The 24,151-nt window shown below is 33.1% G+C and overlaps 1 protein-coding gene across 3 annotated transcripts; it reads left to right on the top strand.

The window, feature by feature from the left end:
* Positions 1-6,444: 6,444 nt before the first annotated feature.
* Positions 6,445-10,080, top strand: LOC116765272 (uncharacterized). Of its 3 annotated transcripts, none has more exons than XM_032654709.2 (2): positions 6,445-6,653; positions 8,448-10,080. In XM_032654709.2, exon 2 carries the CDS (start codon positions 8,450-8,452, stop codon positions 8,945-8,947), a length of 498 nt encoding a protein of 165 aa, XP_032510600.1. In that variant the 5' UTR covers positions 6,445-6,653; positions 8,448-8,449; the 3' UTR covers positions 8,948-10,080. The 3 variants fall into 3 exon arrangements, with proteins under 3 accessions (XP_032510600.1, XP_032510599.1, XP_032510598.1); XM_032654708.2 differs by having other exon boundaries at positions 6,463-6,653; positions 8,444-10,080; XM_032654707.2 differs by lacking the exon at positions 6,445-6,653 and adding an exon at positions 7,367-7,498 and having other exon boundaries at positions 8,444-10,080.
* Positions 10,081-24,151: the final 14,071 nt, after the last annotated feature.

The following is a 24,151-nucleotide window of genomic DNA, read 5'->3' as shown; positions in this document are numbered from 1 at the left end:
ATAAAAGCTGGAATCGCGTTGAGATTAGAATTCTAATAGGTCATATGCAACCCCTCTAATAGTAAACAATACACGCCAGCTGCATCTTGGCCATTGTGTGAAGTACAATGCACCCCTGCTCTATGCTATAATGCATGATTCTGTCATAGACTATATACCATGCGCTCGCACGGTTTACTAGTCGCTCTTATTGTCACATATATTTTTAATATTTTACCAGTCATTTTATCGTCATAGAAAAATTTTTTTTTTTTATTCTACTTATTTTAATTACTCTATAAATGTACACTTTATATATTTTTAACTTACTCTTTTTTAAATTCTCTTATTTCTTTTAGTGATAAATGTATACATTTTATTTTTATGTTTAAAAGGAATTTATGAAACCGGCTCTGTTCCTGATAAACTTTGTGAGCAACGAAATTAAGACACAGTTGTAACTATTGCGTTACATTTCTGAAAGGCGTATTTAAAATATATTGATTTTATTCTATCGTCTAAAGAAATTGTATTATAAAAGCGGATTCTTTAAAATTGAAAAGTTTTGTATTTTTAAGTACGAAGAAATTTAAGAAGGAAGAAGATTTTGAATCTTGAAGAACGCAGCCCTCCTCCTCGCGTTCACTGCGTTTGCCATATGTGTACCTCTCAATCATAAGGCACGCGGTGAATGCCAAGAGCGGGCTCATACATCGATAAGCACCTTAAAAATACAAGAATGAAGACTGAAAAAAGAAGACAGTCCAGGAGTAGAGATTCTTGATAAATTTATTCTTGATAGGACACCCTTTCCTTAAAAATATTTTCTTAAAATCTAAAAAGCCTTGATTTCAAAATATTGCTTTTCCTCTTACCATATTTTTATTAGGTTGAAAGCCAAACATCATATTATGTTGTAAATAAAAAATAATTGTTACGTATAATTAAGGATTTGTCAGAAAATCTAGTCGCGCCAAGCCAGTCGCCGTATTATTTATCCTGTTTCTAGAAAAATACCTTTTAATGTATAATAATCAGATATAAGACATAACCTATTTTTTGTATTTTTAAGTTACGTACATTTTAAGTTTAAGTAGAACATAGTATACTCTTTTGTAGGAATAAAAAACTTTAACAAATTAAATTTAAATAAAGTCGATAATAATAAGTGATTATAGATAATAATTAAAAAAAAAATAAGTGGGTAATTGTTAATTTAAAAAATAAAACATTTAAGCGTGTCTGAATGTGATTTTATTCGATATTTTAAATTGATAAATGTTGTAACACCACATCGTCATTCAAATGCAAGTTAAACGCGGCCGTTACTTTAATTACAGCTTTGGGACCGAGCTGAACAGTGAAGGGAGATGACGTCAATACGAAGAAGTGCTAAGTTAATATTTCAACGAGTTCAACGCATTTTTATAAGTTATAAATTCACTGCTATTAACATACTGTAAGAACAACATTAACTTACAGTAAGAGACATAATTGTGTAACTCATCAATACTTACCTGGGTAACAGTTCGGCTTACCTTGTATTTTTTTTTACTTTAAACTCAAATAATTTTTAAGATTTATATCCTCTTAATGTTATTAATTTATTTATATTGATCCAATATACTAATATAAGACAAAAATATCCAATCACTTTTATTTTTTAAATTTTCGAATATGTCTACTAGAAAGCCTTCAAACGAGGTTTCCTTATATAGAAAAAAAAGTACTGTGATTAATGTGTAACGTGTGGGCGAATTCAATGTCAATATTACAAATTAGGAATGTGAGAGCAAACTATGTAATGGTTGCTCTATATTTAAAATGACGCTGACGTAGTAATGTATAATTCTATATTTACAAGGTGTTACGTCACACGCCATGTTATTAGTGGATCGCGTGCAACATTGTACTACAAGTCGGTCAAATACCTTGTAACAAATAAAAGTCGAATTTGCAAGCTCAGCGTTCCACTCTGTGTTGAGCTCTGGAATCGTTATAGACACGTGATGTAAGGCCGCCACGTCTTTGATTTACGAAATCGATACATAAAATTTAACCCTTTTTTGAACTGTCTGAATTTATGCGATATAAAAAAAGTGCCAAGGATTGTGGAACATATGTCTGTCGTTAACCGTAATAATCGTGCGATAACAAGAAACTCCTCGGTGGCAACCTTCTTTCATTACATTGGCTTTATACGATAGTTATAACACATATTTCACAGTATTAGTTATTAGGCAATAAATTTAGTCTTCTTTTTATTTTCACTCTTGCCATTCAATATTCAATACGTAGTATATGCAATGTTATAAAAATGAAAACAAAAAAAAAGAAAAAAATTATTACTATATTATGATTCAAGTTTCACCTTGATTGACCTCTAATGCATTTTCATAAAAATTTAAAGAGAATTGTGTAGTAGCGTACCTCGTTGCATTATGAGAGGCACGTTTTGTTCGTGACCAAGGTCCGATCTGCTTATCTCGGTGCGAGTTATAATCTTAAACACAAATAATCTTTATCGATCAATAGTATGTCATCACATGGACTATAAAGACACTAATAATGACTGTACTTATAAGTCGCAGCAAACATTCGCTGGTTTCCCTAAAAAATATGTCTTCATAACCGACACACTTATGTCAATGATAAATTAACAAAATGGTTTATATACTACGTATTAATATTGTAACGTTTCAAGTTTGTTTATAACAGGATAGAACTATGTGAGTAATGCGCTTTTTTCTTTGTGTGGGTAAATGTTGCACCACTTTTGAGATGAGCAACGTTCAAAGAATTTATACTACGGTGTCTGTGTTCACAATAAAGAAAAATAATATATATATATATAAGTGAAACTGAAATGAATAACGAAATAATTATGCCTAACATTTTTTTAGAGTAATTTCTAAAATATGAAAAAGAACTCTTTATGGAACTGCGTAGAGTACCTAACATTATATAATCTAAATATTTTGTTTAATTTAATTATAATCTTTACATATCGACAGCAAATATTAACCGATGCATAATTAAACATGCATGCATCAGTAAACGGAAATCATAGATATGGTACTCTGTACAGTCGATAATGCATATAAACATCGCTAGTGATGAAAACTATCGATATCTTAAAATTATCGTGTAATTAAGATAGCTGTAATGATATCATCGAAGATAAATTGTGGTAATCGATAACCTGATATCAAACTTTATAGACTAAGGATAAATTATAACACTTCAATACTCATGGAAAGTTAATAAGCTCGGAAATGATCTTTTAGTAATTCTCAACAAAGACAATATAAATATACGCCTTGTATATACATATGTGTGTGTGCGCGCGCGCCTGTGTGTGTGTGTGTTTAATTCATATTAAGTGAAATTACACAAATAATTATATCATGAACTTCAAAATTTTAAGACCTATATTTTTTTAATAATTTTTAAAACGTCGAAATATATATTAGTTTAATACTCGTGTAAGGATGAATAATTTGTTTTCTAACATACGTAACTATATCTTATCTGTCATAGTACTTCTAAAATATAGTATATCTTGTCTTGAAGAAATAAAAAAAAATATGCCATTAAATTTAAATACATATATATAATTTTGTTTCAGAAACTATATTAGTTTAATAATGTTCTTAAATAAATAATTTCCAATGTATTTTGTTGCGTTTTATTTCTCCTTGTATATAATTTAATTATTCTGCTCCGACCGTCTGAAGCATTGTGATTTTTATTCCTGTCATTCAGTTAACAAGGAACTATGAAAAATAGCGTTAGAATAAAGTCAAATAAAAAATGCACAAGTATTATAAATGTAACGAAGCCTTTTGAATATTAACTTAGTTTAATGAAAATGTATATGAATAAAAAAAAAATCTGCTGTGTCTATGAAATAAATGTTATAAAGTAAATATATGAAGCAGTATTTTGTGTGTTTCTTTGTATAATGGCTATATTATAATTGATAATGTTTTGTGTCGCATTCATGTCTCTTATTCGGAAAATGATTTTCAATTTTAAAGAAGGAGTTAAGACTATCTAACATCCTTTTAAATTCTTTAACTTTTTAAGAAAAATTTAGTAAATATCTTATATTCAGTATAAGGTTCATTCGTAATTCTTTGAACAAACTAAGAGTTAATTCATTATTATTTAATATTATATTATATTCAGCAAAACAGTATGTCTTATTCGAATCGTCGCCTTAAATACCTACCGGCAGTTTAAAAGTATTTATGAATGTACATATTTGATGATAAAAACTAGTACTAAGCTACAAAACAAGACATTTGGACAATAAGAGAAAACATTTCAATACATATCTACATACATAGAAGCTAATAACTCAACTCTCCTTATAACCTGCGCCGTAATCGCGTAACAAGAATTGTTTTATGAAACTTAAAATACTGTGATAATGAGAATTACCGAAACCTACCTCAATTAGTGAATACCTGTTACTAATGTATTCATTATTTAGGTTACAATTAGGATAATTCTATAGAATTTCTCAATTGTACCATAAAGTATTAAAGATCGCTAAGAAATTGTGTAAATAATTAAGAATAAATCATTAACATTGATTAATTTATGAGAAACATAATTTTTGATATCTGTAGTTCGTATGGAAGTATCTTGAAAATCTTTGCACGGTAACATATAAAAAAAAAATTACTGTTCTACTACTGTACTTAGAAGTTTGATCAAACGCTTAGAAATGTAATTCTTAATTTAAATTTAAATTATTATCTGTTGCTCTACGTCAGAATAATCTGGAACAATACAAATAACTAACCGCATAATAACCTGCAAAACTTAAATCATTTAAAATCGAGGACAAAAAACGAATGCAACTAGGAAGGAAAAATTTTAACTTTATTCGTAGTATCGAAGCTATATCTTCGCCTGGCGGTTTGTTTTGCAGAAACGTCGATGTTACAAAATGGGAGATTAAAATATGATTGTCATTGATAAAACTAATCGCAATCTTTAAGTTTATTATGTGTATTAAATATCATCATACTAAAAAGTACGAGATGAAGTAGTCAATTTGTTTAGATATTTTTTGTAGCATTTTAGAACACCAATGTACTGTTTATATTTATTCACTTATGTATATGCTCTGTAAATATTAATAATAGGATTTGTAGCAACGTGTACACACGTTGTCACAAATTAAGCCTTCTTTGTCAAATTTTTGCTGAGCAAGCTAATAAACGTAATGAACTGAATTAATACCATATTCGGATGAGATATCTATTGTGAAAATGTTGTGAATGTTCTTTAAGTATAGAGAAAAATAATGTTGTCATTCACGACAAATACTATTAAAAAAGAACCAGAGTAAGGTCTGATTTCTTGACTGATTTATTTATGAAACAGCGTTTGTTATTAAATTTGTTTTGAATTTAATTGCTTTATACGATTTTATTTGCTTCTTTTGGTTACTACCTTCGAATAGACTTAAATTTATCTGAAGGTTCAAATATGGTTTTTGTAAAAGTTTCAAACAGATGTAATCATAGCTACCTGGTTTCATGCTGATTTGAATTCATAAAAAAAAAAAATAGCTGATGTTAGCTTCATAAATTATTTTTTCTCTATTAAAGGAATCGAGACGAAAAAAACCATTTCTTATTGCGTAGTGGCTGGACAGTTTAGGCATTTTATTTAGATTTTGAAATAAATTAGCATTAAAATCGGTTATATTGGAAAACGTGGCAGTCGAAAGGGGGATTAACCTTTATCTAAATGGTCCAGGGAAAGCAGAGGATAAACCAGTGAGTCATTGTGGCGGGTATTTATACGGTATTTCTTCATTGTCACTGCACGATAAGCGTTCTGGCTCAATTTCAAAGCTCAATTTCGTAAGAGACCAGACTGTGTTTAGTTATTAATGTCCTTTAAGATGATCAGCAGACAGCAACGTATGTTACATTTTAAATATTGCCATGTAGAAATATTTGTGAGACATTATCCCGTAAAAAACTCTGTTGGATATTTATTTTTTTCTCTCAAATTATATAGTAATGTAAGAAAAAAAAAAATTTTTTATAGATATGTTTACACTTAAAAATGTTCGTTTTAGTGGGTATATATATTTTTTTTTTTTGATTTACGGCTCTATTATAACTGCTCAGATACGTTACGTTTGAAAATACGTGATATAACCATTACGCAATTTTTAAATGAGGGCATCTCTTTGTTTTTACTACGAGTGTGGTTTTGCGATGTCAGAGTGAAGATATCGAAGTGTATTTTTGTTGACAAAACAAGTCGTTATAGTTAATTAAATGAGTCATGTGTAATTTTCACAGTGGCGATTTAGTCCAATGTTGCTTATAAACATCGCATATTTTGCACTGCCGATGCACGTAGGCATAAAAACAGATTTCCTTTTCGGTGTACAACATATGATTGGACAAAGGAAGGCGATAATTAGTCGTGGACAAAAATAGTCGTACAGCCGGGCCCTGGGCCAGGTGACGTCACGCGCCAGGGCCGCGGCGGGGCAAGACGGGCCCCGCGCCAGTGTCGCGCGCGCCGTCAGTCTAGCCGCACGCCGTCTGCCGCTTGCCGTCCGCCGCCTGCTGCCCGCGCTCCGCCCGTTCCTCCACACCACTCACCCTCCAACCCCGTGGCACCCGACACCACCCGTGAGTACACCCCCGTTTATTCTTACGTTACGTTTCAACCACTTTCGAGTCGCTGCACTGCGATAATGACCGCAGACCGCTGCAGGTTTCACTTCTGCCTCACCGACATCATGGATGCGCGCACTCTCTCCACATTTTCGTTGCGATCCCATTGTAATTGCAGGGCGTTGATTTATCTTTCGTTAATGAAGAGCGTGGCAACCTTGGCGCGCATCGTGCACTGCAGCGGGGACCTTGCAAGTCACGCGTCACAGTAACCTCGGCTCACGCTGTGCTCGTGCCGCTACAGTGACGTCTCAGAATCTATCTCGATCTCGGCATCCGAGAGCATACGCAATCCATTGGTTCTTTGAAGTATCTCGAGCTGAAAGCGTCAGGTCTTTATAGAGCAATGTATTGCAAGTCAAATGAAAGATACGAATGCTTAAAAAAGTTAAACTATACATTGTACAGGACGTATGTTGATAGACGCGTTTATAGTGAACAAAACAGCTGACCGCCCGTCGACGTATGTAGTTGATTTAACAGATAAAAAAATAAGACGCGGTTACTCAAGGACGGTCAACAACTATCGAATGGTATTTCCCGTTTAACTGGCAACAGAGTGAAACACAAACGACGTGCAAATGACACTAGTCATTACCGTCTCTGATGTATCTTTAAGGCACGTAATTTGTGGGTCATATTCCGAGGCATTACTGCAGTTTACAACGTGCAGTGCTGAGGGGCCCTCGCCGTCTCCTTTCCCGAGTTATCGCACTGGAAAAACACGCCACTTTTTATCGCGTACTGTGTTCACTATCAGCTGTTGAGCGATGCGGTGTGCGGTCGCCAACACGGTTACGGTTAGTCATTGTACTCTACGCGAATATCACCTTTAATACGTCACAACAGAGATTATAATTATACATTTTACATTGAAACTACGTCAGCGGTATACTTACGTACTCTCATTATTTCATACTTTGTTACTGTGATGGCTGTGTTAAATATTCTTTTAAAATATTCAATAATAAATACATTTATTTCATAAACACATCTTGTAAAAGAAAATACAAAAAAAATTCTATCCGATATAATATTTTTTATTATATGAATAACACAAAACAATAGGAGGTATGAAGGCTAGAAATAAAAATGGATCAGCTATTTATTGTATTGTAAAAGAATATTAATTATTATATTATTTAAATTAATTTTCTTGAAAACATCGTACCCGGTGTGTATAGCTCCGTATACAGATATTGTGAATTTGCATACATTATGTATACTGTTTGTAGTAACATTGAAGATAGCCTTTAAACACCTCAAGCCATTTACCTCGACTCGACATTGCTAACAAAACCGGTAGATAAAACGCTGTTACCCTTCAGTGAACATGTTACGCACACTTTATTCTTAATTAAATTACCTAAAACACGATTATCCTACGTCATTAATAATAATTGATATTACAATGGCCCTTTGAATATCTAAATCAAATCAATATATTAATAAATCATTACTCAAAAAACGATCAAAAATGTAGCGTTACTAATGTGATTACTTATTATAATAATAATTATTATTAATTAACAAAAAACAATACATCTCGTGTGGGCGTTAGCGATTTAAAAACACAAACTATTCGCTAGATACCTTGCCATATTGTATAGTTCCAACTGATCATGACCTCAATACATTGCGACACTTGTTACGCAAGACTTCCTAACTTAAGCAAGTTTGCTCAACAACCTGAATCCATGAATTTTTTAATATCATCTAAATCTAATAATATTATATTTTTCCAGACAGTCATGGTAAGGAAATACGAAAGAATGAGCGGACGCCAATCCTGGAGTGAAGAAGAAATGGCCAAAGCTGTGGCAGCCGTGGTGTCTGGCAAAATGGGCTACAAACTGGCAGCACGGACGTACCACATACCACGATCAACACTCCAGAGAAGAGCGAGCAAAGTACGATACCAGCAACCAGACGATCCCAAACCCATGATGGGGCATTATAGACGTGTGTTCACTGAGAGTCAAGAGAAAGACTTGGTTGGCTATATAAAGAGCATGGAGAAATATTTCATGGGAGTATCCCGGAGGGATATTAGGGAGCTGGCATTCCAATACGCCGAAGACAACAATCTAAACCATCCCTTCGACGCTAACACTCGGATGGCCGGCGAGGATTGGGTGAGGAACTTCTTAAAGCGGAATCCAGAACTGCTCCACAAATCAGAAAAAGACTACGAGTTGGAGCCGGTGAACTTCGATCAGTTCTACCACTTCATGTGTCAATCTTCATGATCCCTAAGAAATTTAGTCATACGCGAACGTCGCGGTGTGGCCCACCCAAAAGAGCCTCGGGTTTATTGAACGCTAACAATACAACCTGTGTATAACGTAGATAGCAATTCAATTTCAATTGAAAATTCGTTTGCATTTTGCAAAAATAGAACCACTGTAACCTAACAACGGAATTTTATATTGATACAAGTATGTAGATATTTTTTAAGACTCAAGTAATTTACGCATAGTAAAATATATCTAATGAATAGAGCATGGCTCGAAATGATATTTATATTATTCCATTCGTTGAAATACTTAATTATAGCTAATAATTTAAAGTACTTATCAAATTTATTTTTAATGTTACTTATTCTTTATAGTTTAAATTGTGTTATTTAATTAAAACGGTTATCGGGCTGTGATCTTGGAGACGGTATAATTTAGACTCAAAGGAAGCATGGATATTGTATGTGTTTTGAGAATATTATATGTATAGTTTTAATCACAAATCTTTATTCTTATTGTTTACATTTTTTTTTTCTTGTTAATTATAACCAAAACATTGGTGCTATTGAGTCAAACTGAATTGAACTCTATATCTTCGCGGTTAATATCTATTTTAGAATATATATGAAATTATTTAGTCGCTTAAAAGGGGACTCACGTTTGCTTTGTTTTGTGAATTATTACAGATTTCAAATGATATTTCTAAATATGTATTATCTCTCATTGTTACTAAATAGTTCGTTATTTAAAATAATTTATGAAGCTATGCCAACATATTGAGTATTTAAATTTTAAACTAACAATTGTGATAAAGGTGATCGGCAACGTTAGGTGTAAAGATGATTGTAATTATTATTGTTAGATTAAATTAAAATTTAAAGTTGTACCTTTCAACTTTATAAAAAAGTTGTTGTTACCTGATTTAAGTTTTGATCTCTTAATACTAGTTTTAATATATATATTTATATATATATAAATTATTGAAATTACAGGTCATTTTAAATAGCTGTCGATTATATTTTTTTTTGTTCGTAATTTGAATAAAATTTTTATGAATGCCAAACTATGTTATTATTTGAGATTTATATTTGAATATTATGTTAAAAGTACTTATTAAGTTAAATTCTAATAAATGGTGAAATATTTATATTGTTTACATTTATTTAAATTAGTTAACGACTCTCATCTCAAGTTAAATCAAATGCAAACACTTAACCTAACAATGAAATAGTTAACAGGATAATAACTGATCGTTTAGAAAAAGGTTAAATTTAAGGTTGGTAGTAAATTAAAAGTATATCAGTCACGGTATACAATCAAATTTACAACCATTTTTATAGCCAGACATTACGTCAGAACAGGAATCGAGAATGCATTTTAAATATATTTCCTACCAAACCATTATTAATCAATCACATTTTTTACAGCATATAATGTTGATCGTTTCGTAATTTTTTCTTATAAAAAAAAAACCAATCTAAGTTTTAATTTAATTCTTTTGCTATATTATAAAACAATCACTGCACAAATTGCTAATCATAATTTATATCTACCACGACCTCTAAAAACCCAAAATCGTTGTTATAAAAATCGCGAATAAAATATAATTGAACCATAATTAAGATACAAAATTTATCCCTCACTTGCTTGTATAACATGAACAGGGGGCCATTTAAATGATTTGTAAGATTAAATACTAATTGACAGATAACAAAAGAACTGTTTCTGCTGATGACCGGAGTCTGGATGCCATCTACTCAAACTCAAATCTTCATTTGATAATAACTATACTTGATAATACTTGCTTACTGTTACTCTTCCTGGAGCCATAATTTTCTAACTAGTTTATATGTCAAAGAATCCAAAAAAGGTAAGTTACAAATTAAGGTCAAATATTCCTAAATCGATTTATTTATGTTGCATTGTTTAACTTATATTTTTATTCAGTAACCAATTAGAATAGCATGCTTCTTATTAAAAGATAATAATTAAATATAACATACCGAGCGTGAAATACAAGCATGCTATATATAAACATAATGTATTCTTATTTCCTAAATATTTATATCAAAATTTGTCGGATTGACCAAAAAAACTCTATACATTTTTATACTACTGAACTTTTATTTCAAATTTAATCTGTGCCCCAATAGCTATGCAATTTTATGCTAAGCACGAAATCAAACCGCAAGCAAGATTTATTACTTTTATTCTTTATTATAATCCCAGCGAATATTAATAATTTAAATACTCGATTATAAATATATATTGACCCTGTCTTATGTTACTGATATCATTTCTCACGAACATTTTAAATCTCAATAGAAAATACGTTAATGCTTAAAAATGAGGGCAAAGTTTTATGGCAAAATTTTATTGATTAAATCTGCTTCAACTTTCAGAAAATCATATTTTAATATCGATTACGATTTTTTTTAAATATCGCCATTAGTTTAAAAGATTTTCGAAAGCGTATTGATTCTGGAGAGATTTAGAAAAAGACGCTCTTTTTTACATATCTCTTAAAATTATATATATTTTACAGATTTTGTTAGATGTACAGAAACACCACAATATATTTTTATATATATACTAATTTGAAGACTCGATTCTAAAAAACTAAGAGTTCAAATTGAATGACCGTTGCAGTACATGAGATCCATATGATGAAAAACTATAAGCTGCCTGACAGCACGCGCATCAGATCAGTTCTTCCAATAAGGATATAATGTAACGGTGACATTTATTACTTATATATATATATATATGAGAACTATCTTAAATATTTTTATAAAGCTAATTTACCAAACGGTTAATAAAAGATTTATATGACATGGAAAAAATATTGACATCTTCATAGTAAGGATTTCCAAACACGAAAAGTGCTTTACACCACTCGAGGATTCGTTACATGAAACCAAGTTGGTCTTTCTAATAGGTAATAATTCGAAAACTAACAGCATCCGCAGGTCGGTTCTAAGGTCCGGCTCCTAGATTTTATGAGACAAATATATATATGTATGTATGTGCGTGTGTGTGTGTGTTTAACTAATATTTGAATAGACTTAACCGGTGAAGTACCGTTTTCGATGAAATTCTTTTACATATCTTAAACCAGCTGTTATAGAACAGCAAAATGATTGAACGACAAATACATCTTCGTATTACAGACGTGATTCCAACTATGGACCTTGTATGTACTTACTTCCTGGCCCTCGATGTACAAAATCATTTAACAAGGACTTTACTATGAACATATGTCGTCCTTAGTTATTTTAAAAACAATCTATTAAATTAATAAAGAATTATTAAAAGGTATTGCTTTTATAGGGCTGCTGTTGTCTTCACATATTGAGATGTTACTATCACATCCCATAACAGATCTGAATTGACGCAAACATCATTTTTACCTTTTTTTGTTATTGTTCTTTTCAGCTTTGACATTTTTCCACGGAAGTTATGCTTTTTTTAAAAATAAAATGTCATTTCATGTGCATCTGTAAAGCAAGATGCAGGGTCTTTTAAATTTAAATTAAACTACAGTTATTTTTTTAAGGTCATATATAAGAAAGTTTTCAATACAATACAAGTCAAAAAAATTAACTTAAAAAAAATTATCTTTATTTATTCTAAAGTAAAGTGATTCTTCGATTTTTATTTCCAGCTCTCCATAGAAAACGATGTTTCTGTTTGTGTAATATAATTATGTAAAAATTTAGCTTCCTTTTTTGACGAATTATAAATAATAATATAATCATAAAAATATAAATACCTACCGACAAAAAAAAACCTTTACTGATAGAGTATGAAATTGAGAAAAAAAATATTAATTTTGTAACATAAATTAATTATTATATAATAAAAAGTTTTTCTTTATGAAACTAATGAACTTCATACATATGATAAATCATTTAAATATTATTGCGATATAAATATGAATCTGTTAAAAAACATTGTTCATACAAATACATTAGAAGGCATTTCAAGACAATAAACACGTTTCTATACGAATGGAGACATCAATTTAATGATAGTTCCTTTGACAGAAAACTTCAATCTCGATGTACATTGTAGTCTGTTTGCTCTCCTTTTATTTACTTCGAAAGTTGATGATGAGGTTGACGTCGCTGGCAATCCAATTACATCGATGTTTGCTGTTTCAAAGACGACACGGTACCCACTTCCGCGCCGGTGCATCTTTGAAAAGCCTTACATTCACGGACGGTCTTTATGTACGCTAGCAACTATTTATAATTATAAAAGTGATATATTTTTTAATATAAGTTGAGTTTATTTAGAATATTATATTAATTCATAGCGAGAAGAAACACAAGTAGACATTTTATGATACTTATGTGATATGGAAACGTAGATTTAATTTTATTATAAATGCATTTATTTCTTTATTTCGCTAAAACGCTAAAAATACATTGTCTCTCTAATCGTTTGAATGATACTATTATGTCAAATAAAAAGGTGAACATATAAATGAAACAAGTATTATTCGGATTTACTACGCGGATTTTATTATTTAAAAAACTACATAATAACGACGTTTCGGTTACTTTGCAGCAACCGTGATCACGGGCAGACGAGGTGTGAATGTCTGTCAGTTGGTCCTTGTTGTTTATCACCTACCGCCATCGATTTCTTAATTTTCTGGCGTACCGCTCGGGATGCCGGCAGAATGCGCTCACGGTGTCTTGAGGTCTTGCGGTGTGGTTACGGACGTGGGATTTTATATTTTTGAGAACGGGGTCCCAGGTGTTTGATAGATTGCAGCCATCTTCTCTATTGAAATTGGGATGTTTTTTAATTTCAATAGCCTCGCGAATTAATCTCGGTATATACTTGTCTTCCCGAGCGAGGATTTGAGGTTTATCAAACCGAATGTAGTGGCCTGGTTTGTCCATTGTGTGTTCACACACTGCTGACTTCGACGCGCGCCTGTTTTTGATGTCTGAGATGTGTTCTTTAACCCTTGTACCGATGCTCCTCTTCGTCTGTCCAGTGTATGACAAGCCACAGTCACAATCGAGTTTGTATACACCCGCTTGTTGCAAAGGAATGTTACTCTTGATTGGTCTCAAGAATTGGCTCACTTTCTTATGTGGTTTGTAAATAGTTTTAATGGAAACCTTGTTTAAAATGTTGCCTATTCTGTCAGTAACTCCCTTCACATATGGTAGTATCGCAGGTTGTCGTTCAACTGTGGGTGGCTTCAGGTGGTTCTTGCGATGCTGGCGAGGCACGGGCAGGTTGTGGATGGTGAGAGCATGTTTTACATGCTGCAGCTCGGCCTCTAGGTTGTCAGCATCACAAAGGTGTTGGGCTCTCTGTAACAAAGATTTGCCAACGGTAGCTAACTGGATAGGGTGGTGGTGTGAGTTACCATTGAGGTACTTGTCCGTATGTGTGGGTTTCCTATAAACAGTATGTCCCAAAGTATTGTCAGGATTCCTAACGACAAGTATATCAAGGAAAGCTAAAGAATTATTTGCCTCCAATTCTATAGTAAACTGAATCTTACTATTGATAGAATTAAGATGGTTCAGAAAAGCAGATGTTTTATTTTTATTTAATATTGTGAAGGTGTCATCTACATACTGTTTATATATTAAAGGTCTTATAGGAGGAGAGCAAAGGGCCCGTACCTCGAAGTCCTCCATGAATATGTCAGCGACAACGGGGGAAACCGGCGAACCCATTGCAACTCCATCTACTTGTATGTAGAATTCATCCTTCCACATGAGGTAGCCAGATGTTAGGCAATGCTTTAATAACTCTGCATATTCTATAGGCATATTGTTATCCTTTAACTTACCTCTTACAATCTCAATGCAGTCAAGAACAGGTATACTAGTGAATAATGACTGTACATCGAAACTGACCGTACTGTCATTGTCACTCAATTTTAGGTGTTTTAAATCTTTGACAAACTGGTAAGAATCCTTAACAAATGACTTTGTGTGGCCCCGGAGTGGTGATAATATCTTTGAAAGAAATTTAGCCAGTTTATACGTTGGTGAGTCAATCTGGCTTACTATTGGGCGTAATGGAACATCTTGTTTATGGATTTTAGGTAACCCATACAATTTTGGATACTGACAGAATAGGCAACATTTTGAAGAAGGTTTCCATTAAAACTATTTACAAACCACATAAGAAAGTGAGCCAATTCTTGAGACCAATCAAGAGTAACATTCCTTTGTAACAAGCGGGTGTATACAAACTCGATTGTGACTGTGGCTTGTCATACATTGGACAGACGAAGAGGAGCATCGGTACAAGGGTTAAAGAACACATCTCAGACATCAAAAACAGGCGCGCGTCGAAGTCAGCAGTGTGTGAACACACAATGGACAAACCAGGCCACTACATTCGGTTTGATAAACCTCAAATCCTCGCTCGGGAAGACAAGTATATACCGAGATTGATTCGCGAGGCTATTGAAATTAAAAAACATCCCAATTTCAATAGAGAAGATGGCTGGAATCTATCAAACACCTGGGATCCCGTTCTTAAAAATATAAAATCCCACGTCCGTAACCACACCGCAAGACCTCAAGACACCGTGAGCGCATTCTGCCGGCATCCAGAGCGGTACGCCAGAAAATTAAGAAATCGATGGCGGTAGATGATAAATAACAAGGACCAACTGACAGACATTCACACCTCGTCTGCCCGTGATCACGTTTGCTGCAAAGTAACCGAAACGTCGGGATTATGTAGTTTTTTAAATAATAAAATCCGCGTAGTAAATCCGAATAATACCAGTTTCATTTAAATGAATACTCGCGAAAATCTTAGATCTCATTAAGGTAAACATATATATATATATACAAATAACTTACTCTTACTAATTCCTTTCTAAATTATTTATAAGCACAAATAGTACTATTGAAAAGTACACAAAGTAATGCAATAATCACATTTTCCATACAATTTGTCTAAAACAAAACCGTATTTAGTTACAATTATAACATCTATTTTATGTACTAGAATATAAATTATTGACTTAAAATAACAACAAACAAAATTATGTTTTGCAGTGATATTCTTAAAATTAACCCTCTCCATTAGATTAATTATCTTTTTCTGCCATCTCTAGAGTTATAAATGTTCAAATATAAGATGAAATGTATAAGTTAAATGTGAAGGCATGCAAATATTTATATTTTCAAGAGTTTAATTAAAAGGAGCAGTAAACGCTCCGTACATAATGATATGGCGAAACGCAAACAGAGACACGTTCGCAAAACTTTTTCTTATCTTTTTCCGCCAAAGCGAGAGACTTTATTTTTTTTTTTGCACTTTATTAGCCAACTGTACACTTCCAATAAATGCATCGTTGGACTGTTTTACGTCAAAGGCACTGGAATGGGATTACAAATAGACGAGAACAAGTTTCAAATATGTGCTCCGGAGTTCAGACTTTTAGTTGAAATTATTTAGGACATTACAAACACAACGAGCGAGCATTCCGTCGCCGTCACAAAAGGAATACACAAGAACACGATGCATTTTTCCTTTGTCTCCTGGGAATTAAAATTTTAATATAAGTTATGTGGGAGAGCCCGCCGTCCGCGTCGCATTAAACGACTTTACAAATGTCAAGGGGCACCGGTGTGGTATTATACCTAAGACCGCCTTTAGGACGTAAAAGGAAATTCACTTTTATTTATTCTCTTTTACAACAATCTCTTCTCATGAACTCGTTTTGAAACGAACTCACTATTCTGAGTCAGATAAAAGAACATTTACAAACATTTTTTACTGACTATTACGATAATAATTATCATTGTAACGATTTACAAACGCAATATATTTATATATGTCAGAGCGTTAATGGTACTATATAGCAGAAACGTATCAAAAAACTGAAAATACAATAACGTTAAAAGTGATACTAGAGTTCCGTGAAGGGTATCCTACCTTTTCGCCCGTAAGTAAATTTTCACCCGGAAAAAACTTTCACATTCCGTTCGAAAATGGAAGGTTGAAAGGGGTGTCTTTTAAAAGGGGTGTGAAAAGAATGTGTTACATTATACCGAAGCTATTGAAGCTATCAAAGCATATTTCCTTTATACTAGACTCATGATCATATTAAATAGTTCTTACAACATATTTGTGGGGTTGACATATGTCATTTGTCGTAATAAAACAATTTATTAATCGGTTTATCCTTCCAGTACTGATTCCTGTTGAAGAATTAAAAAACTTTTAATGATGATTTAAATAAACTTTTTTTATTATAAGAATGTTATTATATATTACAATATGATCGTTTATAACTATGTGAACTCTATTAACATAACTCTTCTTAGCTTGATTATGTTTAGGATCGCTCCTGAGACATTTGTCAGACAATTAAGGTGGTAGAGCCTAGCTGTGGTCAAGTTACTACAGCTCGAACATGGGCCGGCTCGACCGGGGAAGTACCACCCTCTCACAGAAGATCGGCGTGAAGTAGTGGCTGCATTTCGTCCGATGAGTGAGAGAACCGGTTGCCCTTTCCCTATTCCCACTCCTCCCTTTTCCTCAACAATCAAGGTTGGCGACGCATCCGCAACATTTATGATGCGGATGTCGATGGGCGACGTCACTACTGTCCCACTACTGCCCGTCAAGTAGGCCGTCTGCTCGTTTGCCACCTTATACATAAAAAAAAATCTTGACATACATATAAACCTTCTTTGTATAAAGATGACATTTCGTTATAAATAAAACGCATAAAGCGCTAATCTGTCATACGAAAAACAGATAATAAATCAAATTCAGTTTTTTCTTGTTGCTTTATATTAGAAATATATGGAAAATACTCGATAGTACAAAAAATACATATATGAAGAGCAAAGCTTACACTACGTCAGATTGGTCTTTGTTACGTAAATCGCTAAATTTGTATTCCGCCTACATGAAAACCCTTATGAAAGTTTAGCGCCTATAAGCATATCATTCTCATCTCCCTTTTGGCACCTGACACTCCTATGTGGATCTGCTTATCTCGAGTATAAAATAATTGCTTTAAATAGGATATTACGATGTGAATAAGGAACATAAATTCAGTTTCAATAATATAAATACGTTGTAATTAAAAGTACTACAGTTTAATCAGAAAACAGTCCTCGTAAATACCAGTCATGACATGGCGGATGTCTTCTTCTATGACAACCCATCATACTGCTGAGAATGGCAATCTAAAAAATGTATTGTTATACAATAAAAAACTTTAAAATTTACAGAATTACTCTTCATGCATTAAGTGCTTTTAAGATTAAGCTAAATATGCTACTTCAGCTCATCCGCTTTAAAAATAACGACGCAAATAAGTGATGAGTTTAATATTTATGACGCTTTCAAACTGAACATAACAAAAAAAAAAAAACAAATTAGAGCTAATTCTATGTTTTAATCAGAGCTTCCTAGTTAAATATGTCTCAGTTGAAGGAACGAGCAACACTCGAACAATAAAGACTGCTTAAACAATAAATAAATATTTAGTTCACGGAAAACAGCAAATAGAAACATTTGAATGTGAATTCTGTCATCCGATATTTAAATCCAGCAGCCGTGCGGTCGGGCGAGCGAGAAGTTTCCACGGGCTGGAGGCTGCGGGGGTTGCAGGGTGAGCGGGAGGGTGAACGGCAAGGGGTAAGCGGTGAGGGGAGCGGGGCCGAGGGGAGCGGGGAGGGGGCTTTCGGGGTGAGGGGCGAGCGGGACTTAATTAGGCGGCCCGGCGGAGGCTGTATTGATCGGCGCGTATCCTAGCAACGCGCGAGATGGCAGCACAGCCTGCCCTCGTACCGGGAATGGGCTTTTTGTTCGTGCTCGCTGTAGGTGAGACAATTTTCGAAATAATCTCTTAGAATGATTCAATTGAACCTCAGCACTCCTTTGCAGATATCTGATATTTAAGAGTTCGGTTAGTCGGGGGCGTCGGATTATAAATGCTCAGTTTGAACAAAGGAGCGAGGATATTTAGTAAAGGCTTAGCGATGGCGGAACTGCGAGTAGTATCGGGGTAGTGGCTGTGTCAACATAATTAGTTATACTCGTATATTATAGATAGAACACACGCTTATCCCCAACAACCGCCGAGACGCATGTCCCAAGCCTTAGCTGTATCTGCTTTTAAACCTTATGTCCGCAGAATTTTTATTTTGAGCCATAGTTCTTTACTAATTTAATAGGTAGATTTAATAGTAAATTTGATTTATTAGCATATAAAATATAGCATTTATCTTGTTTTATCTTGAATTTTTATCTTGAATCAATATGTTTTTAACACAATTAGTTTTTAAATAGTCATGATGAAAAGCGAATGCTTGGGACCTATTCATTCGGAGTGAGAAGTAGTAAAGATATGTCGCAACAAATACTGCTGAGTGTCATTTAGGTCATGGCTTATTCAAAAGTTTATAATAATTTAATAAGAACAATCGGTTATTGTATACCCTTCCTATATTAAAACGTGACCTTTCTTTATAATTTATTTCACTTATACTAAATCAAATAAAACCAATGCTATGTTTCACGTCACCCAATAATCAAGAGGCGTGACAAGGACTCTACAATAGATGTTTAATGTCTACTCCAACCTAAAAACCACTACATAGACTAGATACTAACACAAACACTAACAATATGAATAAAATATAATGTTAAGGTGCACTTTAACATGTTCGAAGGCTGTTTACAAAGGAATATTTCCTCGGAGTATACATACACGTATACAATATTTCTCGTAAACTGAGCTCAAGAATACGTTCTTTTGAGTTCCTCGAATCCCTTGCATATTTTTCCAACAGCGATGCTCCAAGAAAATGTAATAATGTTGCACTTCTCTCCTCCATTCTATTGTGCTTTATAATACAAAATGCATTATTTAAATACAGATTTTATCCTTTTAAGTATTTACGGAAGAAGCGTCGCGTCGTAACAATCAAATACAAATATTATATTTTATTATCATTTGAATTTCAACAATTCGAGTAATTTAAACGAATGTAGGTATCTGTTCAAAATAAAATCCAAATATTTTTTAATTTATACAATAGGATTTCGTATTACATTTTATGTGTGCAGGATCTATCTCCTTGTACTACACCGTAGCGACGTAGCACTGTAGCGCTGTAGAGGCTCTACGTAGTATAAAAGTGAACAAAAACAATTTTCCTAGCAATGGTCTCGAATATATTTGCGATTTCATCGGAGCGATAAATTGGTACTCAGGAAGAGTCACTATTTGAGCATATAAAAAGAAAATTTCTTTTTGCTCATAATAAAGTAAAGCTTGCTTCGGGAAGCGTTTAATGTAACCTATACGAAAATTTCGTTCCGAAGAACCATTTAATTACGTTTATTTCGATATCAATATAAAAACTAACTCGATTTCAGTACACGTTAAGTAATATTTAAAATTAAAATAAGTATTATGTCGTTCTATAATTAAATATAACTTCAAATTGGAAAAAAAAATTGCATAAAATAAAAAGCATTGTATTCGGACGTGACGTCGGTACGGAGAGCGGCGTGTCCGAAAAAAAAACGTGATTAAAAAACCACCCTCCGACTAATTAGAAACGACATTGGATTTGATGGTTGTATTGATTTATTATTTACAAATAGAACAAATATAACAGTAGATGTATTGTGTGTTAAATTCCCTTTGTGTTCAAACACCATGATTGTATTACGAATTTCGAGTAATTTGAGTAACAACGAACACGACATTTTTAATTTAACCAAACAATACAAACTAAACAGTTGAGTTCGTTCATGATATAGTATAAAACCAACTTAAAATATTTATGAATACACATAACGTTTAATTGACTCGTCATTTTAAAACTTCACCATATTTTCAAAAAAAGAAAAACGAGGGACGAGGCATTGTTAAAAAATTTAACTGATACAAAAATTAAATTCTCAGCAATGGAACAGTCTGTTACATTAAAAACGCCAAAAATATAGCGAGCGACACCCGCTACAGTAACTCCTTTGTGTCGGTCGAATCAATCCGATGTCCGATTTAGCTTGGAGCGTTTACACAATGGTTATCGAACAATCGGCTCTGAAAGTAATTACTACACATCAACGCTGTCGTGTGCAGTCGCCAACATGGCTGAATGTACTTATTAAGCGGGCACAAAGCAAGCAGGCGGCAAACAGTCCCCCGCCTCCGGGAATCAGGTGGCAAGAGGTGATGCAATTGACAACAGGATACAATCGTAACATTTGTTTCCATACCATTTCAACCCCTATATCGTCAGTTATAAACGTCAGAATGGTTTGAAGCATGTCAGGGAGCGGGCGGCCAGACGTTGCCAATAGTTACATCCGTCCGTGCTAGCGATATAACAACAGTAACAGCTAACTTTACATACTCAATCGAATATTATACATAGTGTATACAGTACAGAACACGCCCGCGGCGAAACACTGCTGGAAATTAATAACTTGTTTCACCAAACCATGCTCTGTTGTGATCGAATTTCCGCTGTATGTTAGTTCGATGATTTTGTTTTCATTTATACTTTTTCTGAGCAGAACTTGCTTTTATTTAGCGGAATACATTTAAAAGTAAAACGCAGAAAAATATAGAGGGATATAGCCTCGTATGAAATCTTTCCACTTAAACTATAATTGTATTACCCAACATCGTAACTTGGAAAAATTTTCAACAATATCGACCTTATCAGTAGTTTTTAAGGAAAGTCATTTAAAACCAAACATCATTCATTATACAAATAAATTTTCCATCACCTTAAGTCTAGGTTTAAAACACACGTTGAATGATTTAATTACCCTCACGCTAAAGAGATGACACTGAAATATCCCGTTTAGAAAACACATACATCCTTTATAGTCACTGCGTTAGACATTTTTGTCAATTTATATTGCAAGAATTCTATCCAAAGTAAAGTCTTGTAGTGAGCTCTGCAAGTTTGTAATTTCCTTTCATTTTTCTCGTCTTATAAAACTGGTGTAAAGGCTATAAAGTTGTCGTCGTAGTCCAAACACGAACTAAACATACTGCACTTTTAGGGGTATTAGAATTTTGAAAACTCAATAAATAAGCGTGAGTCAATTACGTAAAGATTTTGATTGGGAGAGCCAAATATATTTAAAAAAAAATACAAATCTCTCCAGAGTTTTAAACTATTATGTGTTTTAATATTATCAATAAAAATGCAATATGTTATCTCCGTGTACTTTGTGGCACTACTTTGATATCATGCGATTCGGCTCTGATGAAAGTTCCTGCGATATAAAATCAACGATACTTGGAATATTGACATCATTACAAAAAATATATGAAAAAGTCATATCAATGAAAAGTTAACTCGGCAAAATAAAGCAAAAAGAAAATCTTTTAATATTAAACGAAGGATCAACATTTATAAGTAAATTATTAATTTAATTTAATCAAATAACAATCACGTAAATGACGTAAGAAACCATTTTAAATATGGTGAATCCAACATAAAATCATTCTTAGGCCGTTCCAGTGAGATAATAACGCCATTAGGCGACAGATGAGCCTCGGCCTGAAGACGACCGGCTCGTGAGACCATAAACGTGATTGAACATACTTACGTCATGTCTATTTATACAATACGAAATTATATACATACTATATTTACCACCTTTCCAATTTATGATCCAAAATACACAACATTTATTTAATTTCCATATATTTGACAAGGAAATAAGACGTATGTACGTAATTATCGCTCTAAAACTATAATTAATTTAAATGTTTTTTTTTTATATGGCAACCTGTTCGCTTTGTCAGTGTCATATGTTTAAATCATAATTCGGTTTACCTATAAGCAACAAAATAAATAAAAAGGCTCAAAAATGATGGCACAACGTGACGGTTCTCAAAGATAATAAATATAAGGGGTTGATAGCTTTGTTACGGCATACATAACGGTCGGAGACGCTATAAATCTCTGCTTAGATTAATGCGCGCTGAGGGCAAGGATAATCACGACATCTCTTCTCTACTGTATCCTTCTGCTTAAATAAATAAGCCTGTACAGATGGTAAGGATTATTGCTCATAGATTTGTCGTCACTTAATATTTATTCGATTAAACTAAAAAATAAATTAAGATAATGTTTACATTAGAATCGATATAGAAGAAATCATACTATTCCGTTATGTATCATTGTAATTCATAACATTTATAATGAAAACCCCATCCGGGGGTTGAATATAATCTATTTAATCCCAGAAGCGCGTCCATCACCGCTAGCTCCGGGGGACGTGACGGGGACGATACGATAAATCATTAACGACATGACGTTGCGTCACGACTCTCGCCCCAGTTCGCAGTGCAATAACCTATTATTATTATTATAAACGAAATATTTTTGTTTATAACTCATTCGCAACACCATCTTTAATGAGGTTAACCATTTATAACAATTTAGAAAAATTTTAGAAGATAGTATCGATTGTGTAGTTGAAATTTAAAAAAAAATTGCATCAATTAACATAACCAAATAAAACTTTTTGTAATCTCAGTGTATATATATTTAAAAGTGTAAAAAAACATAATTTAATCTTCTTTGAGACCAACAAATTATTATAATTTTAAGTGATTGAAGAAAGATTTTAATTATGTATATTTTTTACTATCATTAAAAACGTCTTGTTTTAGAAACTGAATAGATACGAAAAAGTATTATATTATGAAAATCAAAATTGTCTCTTCGTTATAATAAAAGAATATTTAAAACTAAAATTCATAAAGATATTTTATATAACGTTAAAGTTCATTGTAAATAGCCCTCCACGAAGCTGTTCCTCTGAAAGTGACGGTAAAGGAAATAATTAAAAACCTTGTTAGTTTCAAAGCAATAAGAGCTCGGCAAAGGAGCGTCGGGCGCGGGAAATAAAACAATCCCTGCGTTAGAAGAGCCTGGAACCTGTATAAATGCAGCACATTTCCAGGCGACTGGCTTTATTGCCTGCCGTGATAGACAAAAGAGTTAAAACGATACGGAATAATAATAAGAATTTATGTGCAATTTTACTATCACTGGTTCGTTTTAACAATCATGACAAGCACAAAGCTTTCAGAACGCAAACATATGCATATTATTGATGGATCTTGCCTCGGACGACAGTGTGTATGACTGAACTGTGTTTAAGTCTGAAACACAAAATATGTAGTTCATTGGAAAAATCTATGAAATTAAA

This window comes from Danaus plexippus, chromosome 2 (genome assembly GCF_018135715.1).
Source record: "Danaus plexippus chromosome 2, MEX_DaPlex, whole genome shotgun sequence".
Taxonomy (NCBI): Eukaryota; Metazoa; Arthropoda; class Insecta; order Lepidoptera; family Nymphalidae; genus Danaus; species Danaus plexippus.
Note: the sequence above shows the minus strand (reverse complement) of the source record. Positions and strands in the feature narration are given on the sequence as shown.